Source organism: Acanthochromis polyacanthus, chromosome 16 (genome assembly GCF_021347895.1).
Source record: "Acanthochromis polyacanthus isolate Apoly-LR-REF ecotype Palm Island chromosome 16, KAUST_Apoly_ChrSc, whole genome shotgun sequence".
NCBI classification, from domain to species: domain Eukaryota; kingdom Metazoa; phylum Chordata; class Actinopteri; family Pomacentridae; genus Acanthochromis; species Acanthochromis polyacanthus.
This window is the reverse complement of record NC_067128.1, coordinates 37,985,684-38,001,382: the sequence shown is the minus strand read 5'-3', so window position 1 is coordinate 38,001,382 and position 15,699 is coordinate 37,985,684. Positions and strand designations below refer to the sequence as shown.

The following is a 15,699-nucleotide window of genomic DNA, read 5'->3' as shown; positions in this document are numbered from 1 at the left end:
GTGTGTCTGATGGAGACGAGCTGGAGAACAGGACAGTCATCTCTGACTTTGTCGACTGGTGTGAGAGAAACCATCTGCAGCTCAACGCCAGTAAGACGAAAGAGATGACCATCGACTTCTGCAGGAGGAGGACACCTCAGCCTGCACCGGTGAACATCCAGGGTTTGGACATTGAGATAGTGGACTCATACAAATACCTGGGTGTTCACCTCAACAACAAACTGGACTGGTCACACAACACAGAGGTCCTGTACAAGAAGGACCAAAGTCGTCTCCACCTGCTGAGGAGACTGAGGTCCTTTGGAGTGTGCAGGACTCTGCTCCGGACATTCTATGACTCTGTGGTAGCGTCTGCTGTTTTCTATGCAGTGGTCTGTTGGGGAGCAGGGAGCTCTGAAAGGGACAGAAAGAGACTGAACAGACTGGTGAGGAGGACCGGTTCTGTGCTGGACTGTTCCCTGGACTCCATAGAGGAGGATGTTGGCAAAGCTCACATCCATCAGGGACAACCCCTCTCACCCACTGCATGACACTGTGGAGTCTCTTTTTCAGCAGCAGACTGAGACACCCAATCTGTAAGAAGGAACTCTATCGCAAATCTTTCATTCCATCTGCTATAAGACTTTATAACACCAGCATCACTGGATGATGTTAACATAAACTGGACGCTATCACATCATCTTTCACCACATAATCTGCACAGTTCCTGCACCATTTTAATGTTTTTGTACTTTACATCACTCCTTAAGCTACTTTTCCATCCTACACTCTTGAACTTACTGTGAATATTATCATGCTTATAATTATATTGTTGTTTATTGTGCTGCTGTAACATGGGAAATTTCCCCGGACACAGGGAGTAATAAAGGATTATCTTAACGCCTCACAGATGTTCCCTAAACATCTCACATAGTTACATGTACCTGAGACCAGGTGGGTTTGTTTCCATGGTCTGTCTTCTAGAATCGCGTTAGTGGTTGTGAATGATCTTCTTCATGTTGTTTGTTTCAGATGTTCTGCTCAGGTGGGTCTGCAGTTCAACAGGTTGTTCTGTTAAAGTTTTAAACCTTTGAACCTTAAATCAGAGTAGATGAACTTCTATCAGACAGATTCTGTTCGTTTATCTTCACATCGTCGGTTTAAAATCTGGATATGAACATGCTAACATGTAGACGTGTTCCATCAGAACTCTGCAGCTCAGCGTCCAACATCTGCTGAACCACTGGAACCATGATCTGCTGCAGAAACCACATCTGCTTCCTGTGAGCTGAACAGAGGAGCACAGATTTACCTCCAGAGGACCTTCATCAGGCAGAATGTCTGCATAATCAGTTAGACATCAAGTCCTATTTCTGACTTTCACTAATTATTTAGTTTTTTAACTTACAATCAGTTTTCAGAGAATCCTTGCTGGGAAAACCCCAACCAGATATTTTCCTACATCCATCCATCCTCTATCCACCGCTTTATCCTCACTAGGGTCATGGGGGGTGCTGGAGTCTATCCCAGCTGACTCAGGTGAAGGCAGGGGACACCCTGGACAGGTCACCAGTCTGTCACAGGGCTACATATACAGACACACAATCACACTCACATTCACACCTACGGACAATTTAGAGGAACCAATTAACCTCAGCATGTTTTTGGACTGTGGGAGGAAGCCGGAGTACCCGGAGAAAACCCACGCATGCACAGAGAGAACATGCAAACTCCATGCAGAAAGATCCCAGGCCGGGATTTGAACCGGGGATCTTCTTGCTGCAAGGCCAAAGTGCTAACCACTAGTCCACTGTGCAGCCCAGATATTTTCCTGTTCAGCCCAATTAATTAATAAAAAAATAATAATAATAAGCTGCAGCTATGGTTCTACTAAGTCATTCACATAAACTCACCTGTCCAGGTGTGTTTGAACCTGACACTGAAGGTTCATCTACCAGATCAGACTTCAGGTTTCAAAGCAGTTGAATTATTAACAGCTCATGAACTTTTCATAGCTTCAGCCTGTGAAACATGAACCATTAAAGTCCGTTTACGGTGAAACACAGAGCACAAACGAAGCTCAACTTTAAACTTTCCAACAGTCAAGAACAATTACAACCAACAACAAACCAGCCTTCCAACAACCACATCTCCTGGTCATCAGTGACTCATTGAGGTCCTGTCCAGAAGGTTTTATTCACCCACAGCAGCACCACAGCAGTCAGAATGAAAACTAGAAACCCAACATTTAAACCAGTTTAACCGTTTTAGTTCAGCTCTAATGACTTTATTCATTAAATGGTCAGAATGACAGAAAACAGTGAGATCTGAGGGGAAAAAAGAAATAAAAACACACTTTACTGGATCTGAGTAGTCACCTCCTGAAACATCTCCATCATCCATCATCCATCCATCATTCACCATCATCCATTCATCGCTTTATCCCCAATCTAGAATCTAGTGTATGTGTATATCCTGTTAAAGTACACCGGCCCGCAGGCGGGCCGTTTTGATATCTGCATAAGCATTTTCCAAAATAGAACGACACTGCAAACGCGATTACACAAACACTATACACACATAGAAAGCTGAGATTCTCATGAATCCGCCGGTATAAACCACTTTCAGATGTGATTACCACAGCGGGTAATATAAACACATTTGTCCAACAAACAACAAGTCACGTAAAGGTGTACAGCTGGACGGTCTTTGGACGCTCGTTCCTGGTCAAAAATGTATGGAATAAGATTACTGTCAAAAGTATTCATCCACGATTCTAACCATTCGTATTCGTAATGTTAAACATTTGTATGTTAATAAAAAAGTTGTACACAAAGTTCTGCTGTCATATGCATGAGTTTGATAAATTTAAGGTTAGGATTGTTTTTACGAGTATGAACCTAAAAGTTGTGAGCGCAACTCTAATTTCTACGACTACGAAGTCTGCCCTGTGAGGACAAATTCAAGTTTATGGGTACGAGTAGAAAAATACTGGAATGACGTCACATAGGTCACAGGGGAAGGTAATCGAACACCGATTGCTCCAAACGCGCATGCGCCATTTATAAAGAGTAGACGCCGGGTGGACCCGGTGGACCTACCGGGGCAGGTGACGCCTCACAGGTCAAGTAAATAACACATCCAACTTCTTGTAATTTATTTATTTCATGAAACTGTACTGTTTTAATTGATATACAGTTTATGGACGAAAGACGGTACTGCTTAGCTTGCACGCTAACGAGCCGGGCCTTCTAATGCAAGGAGGCTAATGAGGAGGCTAAGGAGGCTTAATAACAAAACAAACATAATTTGAGATTATGAATCGTGGCAATTGGCGTATGAATCAGCCCATTGTACAGCCTAAATTGCTGTAAATTAAGTCCAGTTTTAGTTCTTTGCAAACTCAGACACGTGCATTAGTTTAGTTTACAATGAATCTGGCGGAGTTCGGTAAAGTTGGAAAGATATTCACAGATTCGGACTTCCGGCATCAATAACTCATGAGATATATGTTGTCAAAACATGAACGATGCCTCTTTCAAATCGTTGTAAGGTAGACAATGTGCTACAAGGCCAATTTTATCAAAAGTCGCTGTATTTCAAGCTACAGAAATAACATTGGCGTCTATGAGCAGCCGGCGGTGCAACGAGTGAACAGGGACCGTCTGCAAATAGCAAAACCGCTGCAACAGCGAAAAGAGACACTACACATATATTCAATAACTTCACTGTAGAGCCACCAAAATTTTTAGATTATCTTCTAAAAAAGAAGATAATCCACAAAAACCGGCCAGAACCCAAGCTTAGCCATGCAGAGGAAACAATCCAGTATAATACTTTGGCCAAAACATGTCTCGAAATAAGTAAAAAAATCCAGAAAACGATCGGCTCCGTGCGCGTGCACGCGGCGCGTGGTGGCACTGTGTGTTTCATATTCAGTGCATTTTTGTATTATAAGTTTATCAAACATGCTCGTATTTCCTTTGTTCGGGACTCAAAATGGATACTGGAGGCTTCTCTACCGCTTCAAACCGAACTTCAACCAATCAGGTGACTCGTTTCCGCCTACTTCGGCGATTTAGCCAACCATGGCCGAGTCTGACAGATATGGATTACATCACTTGATTGACTTGTTTCTCAGCAAATCACGTCGGAGGAAACGTTAGATTGACAGGCCTGGTAGCCAATGAGCTTGCTGAATGGCTTGAATATAAATCCCGCCTCTGCTAGCGGGGTTATGTGACTTCTCAAACGTGAGCTCCGGGCTCCACCTGCTGTTTCTGTGTTCCTTTTAATCTGTGTGTGTGATCGACACTGAAGCCTATCTGAAGTGATTTTTTGAGTTCTGTATGAGTTTTTGGAGTGAAAATGGGCTGAAAACGAACACATACCATCGTGCAGAGGGTGTACAGAGGCTGTCCAACATTGACAGGGGCGGGGCATATCAGTACAAATACATGTGTGAAACACTCATTTCTTGTAGTATTGCTCTGAAATTTTGACCTGAACTATGTAAGACCCCAGGCTTTTGCAATATTGTGTTTTCAAGCTCTTACAGTGCTGCCACACTGATTTTCAGGTGTTTTATTAGGGGAAAAAATGTAGGCGAGAAAAAAATTCATCCTAATTCAGTGTGTGCCAACATGAAATACTCTGTGCCAGTAGCACCTAGAGTAATTCTGACTGCACTGGGTGAAAATTCAGGTTGTCAGCTTTCAAAGGAGACCCCAACCATGCATGTACTCCAAACAGTTCAAGAACAGCATTCAATTTACTTTCTGTAGATCTCAGTAGAAATTTCGGGCGGAAAATGCCTGGACCTTAAAGCGATATATATATATATATATATGTATGTGTGTGTGTGTGTGTGTCTGTGTGTGTGTGTGTGTGTGTGTGTGTGTAAAATCAGGTTCTAAAGAGTAGAACTCCATAATCAGGTTCTAAGCGGGGTTCTGGGCTTTAACCTGTATTTTAGTCTAAACTCCAGACGGTGGACATAAAACTGTGTTCTGTCTCCACCAAGTGGAACCACCCAGAACTGATGAAGAACAGCATCACCATGAACCAGCAGTGAACAGCTGCAGGTCAATACAGGTGGTTTATTGATCACACTAATTAATAATGAGGTTAATTATTATTTTATGTTCCTTACAGTAAAGGAATAAATGCACCGTTTATGGATGTTCTTCTGATCTGAGGCCTCAGATACTAACCAAAGATGGAACTGATCAGATGTTCTGGGTAGAAGGTGGTGTTTGGTAGAACCAGGATGTAACAGGTTACAGATAGAGTTAATACACGTTATATTTACATAAATGAAGGATAAAGAGCATCACATTAAGATCACTTCAGGGCTGAATGACTGGAGGAGAACGTCTAACTGTGATTTCTGACCGTTATTATAATTTGATTTGTCATGTTTTTATGTGGCAGTATTTGTAGGAAAGCTGTGATTTAACACGTGACGTGTGAGTCTATAAACCCTCAGTTTGAACACATTAAACTGAAGCTCAGGATTAGTGTACTGTGCGGTTCTAAACAGACGGGTCGGTTCTGTGGAGTTGATCCCATCATGAAGCCTGAATCTTCTCTAAATCCATGGGGAGATCAGCTTCCTCATGTTCACTAAACGGTTAAAACCACGAGAAGCTTCTCTTCACTAACAGATGGAGTATCAGAACGGCTCTAACGGCGTCTTCATACTGGGTTCATGTTCTAACCTTCATCTGAGGAAACGTTCCTCACGTCAGGACGGAGGAGGAGATAGGACCGTAAAGATCAGAGCGTTGTCAGGGCTCCAACACCTGAAGGAACCTGTCAGAACAACCAGGAATCACAGGTAAGCTCTGACTTTATCCTGCTTATTTTCAATTATTATTTCTCTGTTTAACTGGACAGCAGAACACAGAACCGTCTCAGAATTTATAGAACGCTCCGATTATCATCTAATTAGAAATCTGTTTAATTACTGTCATTTATTTATAGTTCTGAAGCAGTTTGTGTCTTTATGTTAGAAAACAAACGTGTAATATTCTAAAGATGCCTCCGATGGTGGCGCCCCAACACGACTTTTAAATCTATTAATAAATACTGGAGCTTAGAAAAGTTATACACAGATGGAAATATAAAGCACCCTAATTAGTTTATTTAATACAGAAAACAGAGATGGTTCCAGTACATATACGTGCACTGTTCAGCTTTATATTAACACACCTTTAGACATGAATCACTGAGGGTTACTTTGGCTGCTTGTTTGCTCATTTCTGTGGATTTATGACTTTAGTATTTGGTTATAGCACCTGTAGAGAGGAGACTTTCTCTTCTAAACCTCACCTGAAATAACTGCCTTTGTTGTTTGGTTGTTATATTGTGTTTAATAGAATAAATAAATGCTCCAGCAGAAATCACATCATTTAGAGGCGAAGAAATAGATCAGATGTCTTTCAGAGGCCATAAAACTCAGAGCTACTCATAAACAGGACTTAAAACACTATTAAATGGGATTCAATACATATTAAATGTATTATTATAGGACTGGACAATTAATTCAGTTATTAAAGCATCCAGATGTGTCTCATAATATTAGAAATAAAGTGTTAGACTGTTAACTGTCTGGAGGGAACAGGGTTGTTGATAACAGACTGCAGCAAAATAACGTCCTCCTCTTTATTTTTATGTTTGTTTCAGTGCAAAAGATTTAAAGAAATGCTTGGAATATTGCGGCTCTTATAACATCTGTCTCCAGATGTCCTCCTTAAATCATCCAGCTCTGCTTATTGACACCCAGCTGATGAGCCGAAGTCCACGGTGACAGCGAACACATCTAACCAGCCTTCCCTGTGACAAACAGAGCTCATGATGACCTTAGAGAGCTGTAAAGAATAAAAACTCTAGAAAGCTGAATGGAGTTCCGAAAGGGGACGCTAACTTTCCAAACTTCAAACACTTCGTTCGCTTCTTCTGAGTCCATCTTTCATTTAAATATATTTTAAAGGGTAAAGATTTCTCCATTTTAAGAGACATTTGGTGATTAAAAACACAGTTAATCAGTACTGTACTGAGAGCCAGACGTTGTTAGCTGCTCGGCTAACTGACGCTAAACTTTACCTGATATTCAACTGCTAACTTAGCGGCTAACAGCTAAGCTAACTAGCTGATAAGTTATCAACTTTGTGTAAAACTCCGCCAACTGCCAGACTTACCTTTTTCACTTTTTTCACATCATCCTCCATCTCTATGTAAAGATCCTCTTCTTCATATTCCGCTCAGCTTCCAGGAGAGAACACGGAGCCGCCAGGATGGCAGCGAGCCTAGCTCAGCTTAGCCTAGCCTAGTCTAGCATTGGTAAAGCGATGCCCAATTTTGAGCTGATAGCAAAACGCCATCCTGGTCCCTGTTTAATCCTCCAGCCGTCAGAAAAACTGCCGGAGTTCCTCAAAAATGTAAAACCTGAAGTTTCCGTACAGATAGAGCAGCTACAGAAATATTCCGTAAAGAAAACAAACTCCAAGAAAACAAGAAAAACTTTTCAATCGGGCCGCCATTTTGGGCGTAGAGCTGAGATCCAGCATGCTTTGCGGCGCTCCGACCAAAACAGCAGCAGATAGAAAGAAAGAAAAAAAAAACAATAATAATAACAATAAACACTGGAAATACACAAAATATAAAAATATGAACTACAGAATAATAATATATGAAACTATAGACTACAGAATGAATATAAAAATGATTACATAATAATAACAGAGACTGACAATACATGCTAAAATAATAAGAATAATCTATAAACTGGATAATGTTATATAGACTATATAATATGATAGACTACATATTACACACTGGATAACACAGAATAATATAAAATGGACAATTATATATTATAGTGTATATTATACGGCGTGTGCAGATGAAAGAGGAGCTGTCAGCAGACAGACAAGCATCCCATAATTATATTTTGGCTAATGTGTCATTTAAAATATTTTTATTGCCAATTTGATCTCCGTTTTGGCATTTGTACGACTACATCTTCTGTCTTTGCTGTGAGTCTAAATAGAGTTGAATGAGAACATTGAAACAGTCCCAGGTGTGTTTTCTGACACGCTCCACCTGTGCAGGTGGCGCATCTGGAGTGAGATGTGAACAAGAACACGCTGCTGACAGGTTTCACTTTCAAATACTATATTTATTTTTCTCTTCTGGGATGAACAGTCTGATATATGAATCTACAGTAAGGCTTAACATTACATTTTCAGCATAATATTTCTGTTTTCATCTAAAAACCAAAACATACAAAAAGAACTTTAGCACCATATGTTATTAATAATATTCATATTGTTCCCAAAAATAGGGCGTAGGTACAATACTGGACATCAGTTTTGCTTTTTTAAAGAACGGGGATTCCATGAAACGATTTACTTACATTTTATATTGAACAACAACAAAGAAATCATTCCTTATAGGTCGTATGAGTCCACGTTCATAAAGACGCCACGGCATCTGGAACAGCATCCCGATAGATCCGTCAATACACGACAAGCTAACACAATCTAAAACTGACTGAAGAGAAACAAAGCAAGATCTCCCAACACCTCGGATAACAATTCCAAAAATCAGCAGCAATAATATGACAACCATAGGCGCTTCATCGGAATATCAAATCCATTTGGAACAAAAGGTTACAGCCAATTCTACAAGAACAACAGAAAGAGATACACACAGGTTAAGGACATATAGATGACAGGAATTTACAACACAGCAATCACGTTCTATATATAGTTTTACCCAAATTCCAGGAGCACAAGTACATTTGTTCTCCTGTGCTAAAAAGATGCATTTTGTCTTCTGCCACTTTGATTCTCTCAGGAACAGAAATCCTAGAGCAGACGGAATAAAAGAGAACCGGAGCTGGAGCTGTTGTTTCTGTGCAGGTTGGAACTTAAAATGGCACCATAGAGTTGAGTTCTGCTGTAAACTGTGAGGATCTGAGGTGCTGCTGCAGAACGTTGGAGGCTGCAGGTTTGGGTTCTGCAGGTTCTGCTGAGCTCTCTGAAGGTGGACCGTGCAGTCCACCGTGGTAGCACCTTGAGACGTTTGTTCAGCACCAGGTCATTAACACAAAGAAAAGCAGAAAATGCACCGTTTTATCTCCAGCAGATGGTCAAACACTACGACGGCCTGCTGCTACACATTAATGCAGAAATCAGAGCACTGGCATGCTGAATGTGGGTTCTAAAGGCATGCTGGGAGGAGAACCAGTGATCGGGTCGCTTTCATCAGCTGCTGTTACGTCCTGGAACCACAAATCATTCAGAATCAAGACAGAAGAAGAAGAAGTGAAGGCAGAGACACGAGTAGAAAACAATCAGACCTTCAGAATCGTGGCTGGTTTCTGTTACTGTTCTCCTTAGAACCATCAAAATGACAAACATTCCATCAGCTGGAGCTGCACTCTCAGAAAAATAAAGGTTCCTCAGTGGTTCTTCAAACAAGGAACCAAATAAAGAACCTGTTTATTTAGAGGATGGTTCTTCACCAGCTTTCCGTGGTCCTCTAAAGGTTCTTCATGTATATTGGAGTTCTTTGGTTTTTTGAGCCGCAGCAGAACATCATTTTATAATTTGGTCGATAAAACATCAGAAAACAGAGAAACGTTCTCCACAGAATGCTGAACTGACATGCTAGAACGTGATGTTCTGTCAGAACAACCTAAAATATTACAGGTTCTAATGGAAGGAACCCCGAAATGCTGTAAATTCTCACATTTGACTTTTGGGTTTAAGATGACCTAAATGATTACAAGGTCCTGTTCTCAAAGTAGAACCAGAACAGGTGGATCCACAAAGAACGGTCTGGAAAATGGTTCTTTAAGTAACTTGGAGCACCATTTGTGGTACCTAAAGAAACTAATTTGTTGATGGTTCTTTGAGGCACCTTTGTTGGCTCTTGTAAGAAACATTTTTAGGAATAGTTCCTCAGATAACCTGTTCTTACTCTGATGGTGCCTAAAGGAACCATTTGCTGACGGCTCTTTGAGGCACTCTTGGGGGTTCTTTGAAGGACCTCTGGCTAAATGGTTCTTAGTGTAACTGAAATGAGTCTTCTACTGCATCACTAGGAAGAACCATTTTTTGGTTTCTGTCAGAACCCTTATTTTTCTGAGTGTTGATCTGCTGAGGAACTCTGTGTTCCCTACACAACATGTTCAGTCTCGCCTTTCGTGTTCTCCTGCATCTCTGACAGAACCTGATTAGACCTGGTTCTGAAACAGTGTCGTTCTGATGAAGCTGTAAGACTGAACAATTGACGGAAAGAACAGAGAACCGGTCTGGTTCTGGTTCTGCGATGCAGACGGGGAGGTTCTGGTTGGGTGCGTGCTGGCACATGAAACGAGTAAAGAAAGACGTTGGCGTTGTTGTTTGCGGACCTGGCTGCCGTGGCTGCATCGAAGCACCCAAAAGAACAAGGCACAACAAGGACCGAGGAGAACGATGTTCACACGCTCTTGCTGTGTGTTGGTTCTATCAGGCGTGGCAGCGGACCGGACAGGAGGGTTCTGGTTGTTCATGGTATAAAGTGTGGCAGCCTGAGTTCTACGCTGCACAGCGTAGGAACCGCTTAGCTCTTAGACCCGTTTAAAGAAACAAGAAAAATATATCAAACCCACCTTTCATCTGCTTCTATCTAGTCACTGTTTAGAGAATGTAAAATGGTGATTGTTCTGTAGAAATACCTAAAATATACTGCATGTTTCATAAAAATCCAGACTTGTACATAGAGACGCTTTGTAGACGTTTAAAATCAATCGGTTTAATTAACTGTAGTTACCACTATTCTAATGACACGAATACGCAAGCATAAATACTCGACATTAAGCACCACTAGATGAAATGCAGCCCAGTTGTAGATCTTATGAGGCGGTGTGTCCAACACACACACATGGAGGATCACAGTGTATTTGCACCTGATTGGACGAGAGTCCGTGTCTGGAAAAGATGCTCTGTACGCCAGGCAGCCAACTACCACAAAAAACTGGCCCGACCCACGGTACAATGAAGACAATTTAGAGGTTTGTCCACCGACGGGACGCTGTGTTCAGGAAAACATGGAGACCCTTGAGGACATGCGTGGGGATGAGGACTGCATTGAGACACCCCTGAGTCAGCTGGTTCAGTGGTCTGGTTGTTGGTCCTGAGGAACCCTTGTATTGGCTGTTTTTCTTAGTATTCATCTCACTCACTAACATGGCTGTTCATTCACTACTACATGGAGGCTCTGATGAAGAACAGGTTGCATACATGTACCTACAGACGGCGTGCCGGATGTTTGCTAGCTGACCCAACAGTTCTCAATCGTCAGGGCTGAACGTCGGCTGGCAGACCCTGGATGGTGGAGCTGTGGCAGTGTACCTCATTGCATGTTCTCATGTCAGGATCTCCGTTTGTTCAGCCTCAACCCCGTAGTTCAGCTACCAGAGGGCGTTTGGTGGAAGTGCTCCGAGGCCCGGCACCGTGGAGACGGGAAGAGGGCGGAGCAGCAACCGGGGATGGAGCTGAACATTCGGCGAGAGGACAGAACGGAGAGAAGAGGCCGAGGACGGACCACAGACGGACCGGGACTCCTCAGCCCTTCAGCACCATCTGTCCTCGTGTTCTTTTCCATCCCCGGCAAAAACCCTCCTCACCTTTGGCCTGGACTCGGCCGGCGGCTGCCTTTTACAGTACGATGTTACCGGCACCGGAGGCCACAGCGAGGCAGCGCCAGCCGGCCAGGACAAGGAATCTGAGTGGTGCTGGGCTTCAGGCAGCTCCTGTTGGGTGAATCTGAATTAACGCCTCACACTGAAGTCATGCCAACACCACAATGTAAAAAACACACCAGACAGCTTCAGATGGATCAGCGACTAACAGAGAAAACTGGAAATGCATTCATTTTCCTTATGGATTGTTCAGTAGCCCTCTCTGGAAACTTCAGTCCTGTGACCTAGAAGGCATGTTTTTCTATTTTTGAGTGGGTATCGGAGTGGAGATCAGCGACCAGCAGGCCTAAACATGGCACAGATTCATTCAACTGGTTCTAAGGGGCAAATAAACTGGAGACAGTACTGTAAGATAAGATTTGGCTTTGTTTTAACGGCACCTCGACGAGAGCATCGGCTCCGAGAGGAGTTTAACACTTTTCTCATGTAAAAAACTGTGTGTTCTGGCAAAATATAGCTCAATGACTATAAATGTAGACACAAATACACACTGAAGGGTGATAGCATAGAAATATCCTCTCAGATTTGTCAGAATTTTTCAGGAACTTATTACAAGTTGTGTTTGCTGCCGATAAGCAGATATTAATAACCGAAGGAGGAACCAGCAGGGAAGTTTAAGGGGAACTCTGCAGGGTTCACAGGGAATGGTGGAGGATTCCATGAAGGCTGTCTTTGCACTTTAAAGTGCTCATTAACACACGATTCCAACCTCCTGCTGTTTAACAAACATCTGCAATCTTTTTAAAAAAGTCTTTGGAATGTTTTTAACACGGTTCACCAAATTAGAAAACATTGTGCTCATTGGTCTACATTCCTCTGGTGTTTCTTAGATTCTGTGCTGTCTGCTGAATGTGGGCCACCATCAGGCTGCTGTTACAGCCGGCCTCCACCGGGGGGCAGTCTGCACCGTGACAATCATCATCTGAGACTGATTGAAGGTCAGTGTGCTTCGTTTTCTGCCAACATTTAGGATTTTGAACAGAAATGCAGAACCGGTCTGTTCTGCTTTGTTTGTGTCCGTTTCTAACCAACAGTCAGAAGATTCCGGTTCTGATTTAGAACCCGGGCTACAGACTCAGTAAACATGATCAGATATCTGGATGCTTTACATAAACAATGGCAGTAAATGTTGGGATGTGCAAAGACCTGCCCCTCCAAGACGCTCCTCCATCATTCCCATCAGGCTTTGCGTCAGTCCCATGTCTCTGGGACGTACAGTATGCCCTTCACAAGTATTCACAGGTTGAATCACCGATACAGTAGAATGCATTCAACACATTTCAGAATGAAACATTCATATGTTATCTACACACTCATACAGAGCCCTCGTCTGTCAGCTGGAGGGGACCATATGAGACGTCTGCATGTCGCAGAGCTTCTGGAGGTTCATCATCTTCTCTGTGTTTTCTCCAAACAGAACTCATGAGTGTCTGATAGGTGACAGAACCGACGTCTCCTGCAGGAAACGTCCTGAAGATGGAGGAGGAGAGAGAGCATGGAGGTAAGGAGCAGAGCTGACCCAGACTGTGGTGGTGGACGGAGACGCCTTCAGAGGGACGATTCGTACTGCAGGAGTTCATAGAGGAGCGGCCCGTCCCTGTACCTGATGCCCACGGCGTTGGGGCTAATGTACTGCAGCACGTTTATGGTCCTGCGCAGGCGCCGGTCCACAAAGTGAGCGTCCCAGGCGGGGTAGCGTTTTCTGGGCATGTCTATCTTGATGAGTGGACCCTCGGGCCGGATGGGCCTCCCGGCGGCATCCACCGGCTCCGTGGACCTCACCTGGAAAACCGGAAGGCAGGTGTCTGTGGCGGTTTCGTCCGACTCCACCTGCTCCCCTGCCAAACCTCGTGTGGGAGTGGGCGTGGCCTGGGAGCCGCGGGGCCCCGGCGTGGGGGCCATGGGCTCGGCCTCGGGGGGCAGCGGAAGGCCCCACAGCAGCTCGGCACAGCAGGAACTGGCCAGAACCCTCAAGCGGGGGCCCATGGGGTGGAGAACCCCGTAGTAGAGAACCATGCAGGCCACACCTGAGGCAAAGCACAGGAAGACGCCACAGAGGGCTAGAGAGGCATAGGCGTCGGTGGTGGCTGGGTCACGGTACGCATACCAGAGGGAGCTGAGGACGGCGTTTTCCAGCAGAACCACCGTGTAATAGGCCACCATGCGGTACCGCGTCCGGCCCTCACGCACGTTGAACCAGCAGAAGACGTACACCACGCCCACCACCATGTTGAACAGTACCTCCTCCCATTTGGACATGCAGAAATCAGTGCCGCCATGGATGACCCAGAAGGCCATGGCGCACCAGTGGAGCACCACGAAAATGCCAAAGTAGATGTGGAAAACGGAGGCAAACAGGGCGAAGGAGAGCACCCGCGAAGAGATGGTGAAGAGGCGCCAGAACAGATGCACCAGGGCACCTCGGTAACTCATGCTCTTCTTGTCGTCACGTGAGTCACGCAGGAGTTTGTGGTAAGATGCTAGCACCCAGGCCAGGGACAGGAGGGAGGACAGGGCAGAGACACCTGGAACACAGAGACATACAGTCAGAGGACCTGAGATAAAACAGGTTCCAGCAGATCCACAGGATTGAATGCATCCAGCAGAGGCCTCATTTCTATTTACTGGCTCCTGAACATGGAACAAAAGTTTTCAAACAAGGTGGTCCCTGAAAGGTCCTGTAAGTGTATAAATACACACTTTACAACTGAAAATACCACATTCGACACACAACAGTTGACATTTTACCAAGTTTAACAGTACAATCAGATGTGTGGAAAGTTTGACAAGATGTTTTCCAGCTTGTAGATGTTCTGACCAAACAGTGATGTGGATGTGTTGGTCAGATCCTCAGCTGGATGGACGTCTGGACTCTGACTCCTCCAGAACTTCCACCTTGTTGTCTTTAAACCATCTCTGAGGATCTTTGTCTGTTTGCTTCGATTCATCATCTGGATGGAAAACTGATCTTCTTCACGTCTCATCATCAGCTTGTTCATTTACCCTCTACCTTTGCAAGCTTTCCAGAACCTGCTGCTGAGAAACAACATGATACTGCCTCCACCGTGCTTCACATCATGATGCTGCCTCCACCATGCTTCATATCATGATGCTGCCTCCACCGTGCTTCATCATGATGCTGCCACCACCGTGCTTCACAACATGATGCTGCCTCCACCATGCTTCACATCATGATGCTGCCTCCACCGTGCTTCATCATGATGCTGCCTCCACCATACTTCATCATGATGCTGCCACCACCGTGCTTCACAGCATGATGCTGCCTCCACCATGCTTCATATCATGATGCTGCCTCCACCGTGCTTCATCATGATGCTGCCACCACCGTGCTTCACAACATGATGCTGCCTCCACCATGCTTCATATCATGATGCTGCCACCACCATGCTTCACATCATGATGCTGCCTCCACCGTGCTTCATCATGATGCTGCCTCCACCATACTTCATCATGATGCTGCCACCACCGTGCTTCACAACATGATGCTGCCTCCACCATGCTTCATATCATGATGCTGCCACCACCATGCTTCACATCATGATGCTGCCTCCACCATGCTTCATCATGATGCTGCCTCCACCGTGCTTCATCATGATGCTGCCACCACCGTGCTTCACATGATGCTGCCTCCACCATGCTTCATATCATGATGCTGCCTCCACCGTGCTTCACATCATGATGCTGCCACCACCATGCTTCACACCATGATGCTGCCTCCACTGTGTGTCTTGGTGGCCTGCCTCTCTCGTCTCTTTCTAGTTTTTTTTAAAGGTGCTCTCCACTTACAGGAACTTTCTGTGGCTCCAGTACCACCTTTATTTTTTCTGGAGATACTGAACCTCTACAAGACTTCCCAGGTTACAAGTTTTTTTTGAGGTGACAATTTAAGGATTTCCAGTTCTGAGATTGTCAGCATTCATCCAAACATTTCACAGAACCTGGTT

At 44.3% G+C, this 15,699-nt stretch overlaps 2 protein-coding genes across 34 annotated transcripts in view; both read right to left on the bottom strand.

Annotated features, from left to right (window-relative positions):
- Positions 1-15,699, bottom strand: part of ccm2 (CCM2 scaffold protein) — a 58,910-nt gene that overhangs the window by 17,684 nt on the left and 25,527 nt on the right. For 31 of the 33 annotated variants that reach the window (XM_051936837.1, XM_051936842.1, XM_051936844.1 and 28 more), the window contains exon 1: positions 7,182-7,557. The exons of 1 other annotated variant lie outside the window; for it this stretch is intronic. In XM_051936837.1, coding sequence (XP_051792797.1) covers positions 7,182-7,211 — 30 coding nt within the window. In that variant the 5' untranslated portion in view covers positions 7,212-7,557. Of the gene's footprint in view, positions 1-5,699; positions 5,794-7,181; positions 7,558-15,699 lie in introns of those variants that run through there. One more of the 33 variants, XM_051936869.1, reaches the window with a different exon arrangement.
- Positions 8,141-15,699, bottom strand: part of xkr6b (XK, Kell blood group complex subunit-related family, member 6b) — a 41,836-nt gene continuing 34,277 nt past the window's right edge. The window contains 1 exon segment of the mRNA XM_022213025.2: positions 8,141-14,259. Within this exon segment, the coding sequence (XP_022068717.1) occupies positions 13,283-14,259 (977 nt within the window). The 3' untranslated portion in view covers positions 8,141-13,282.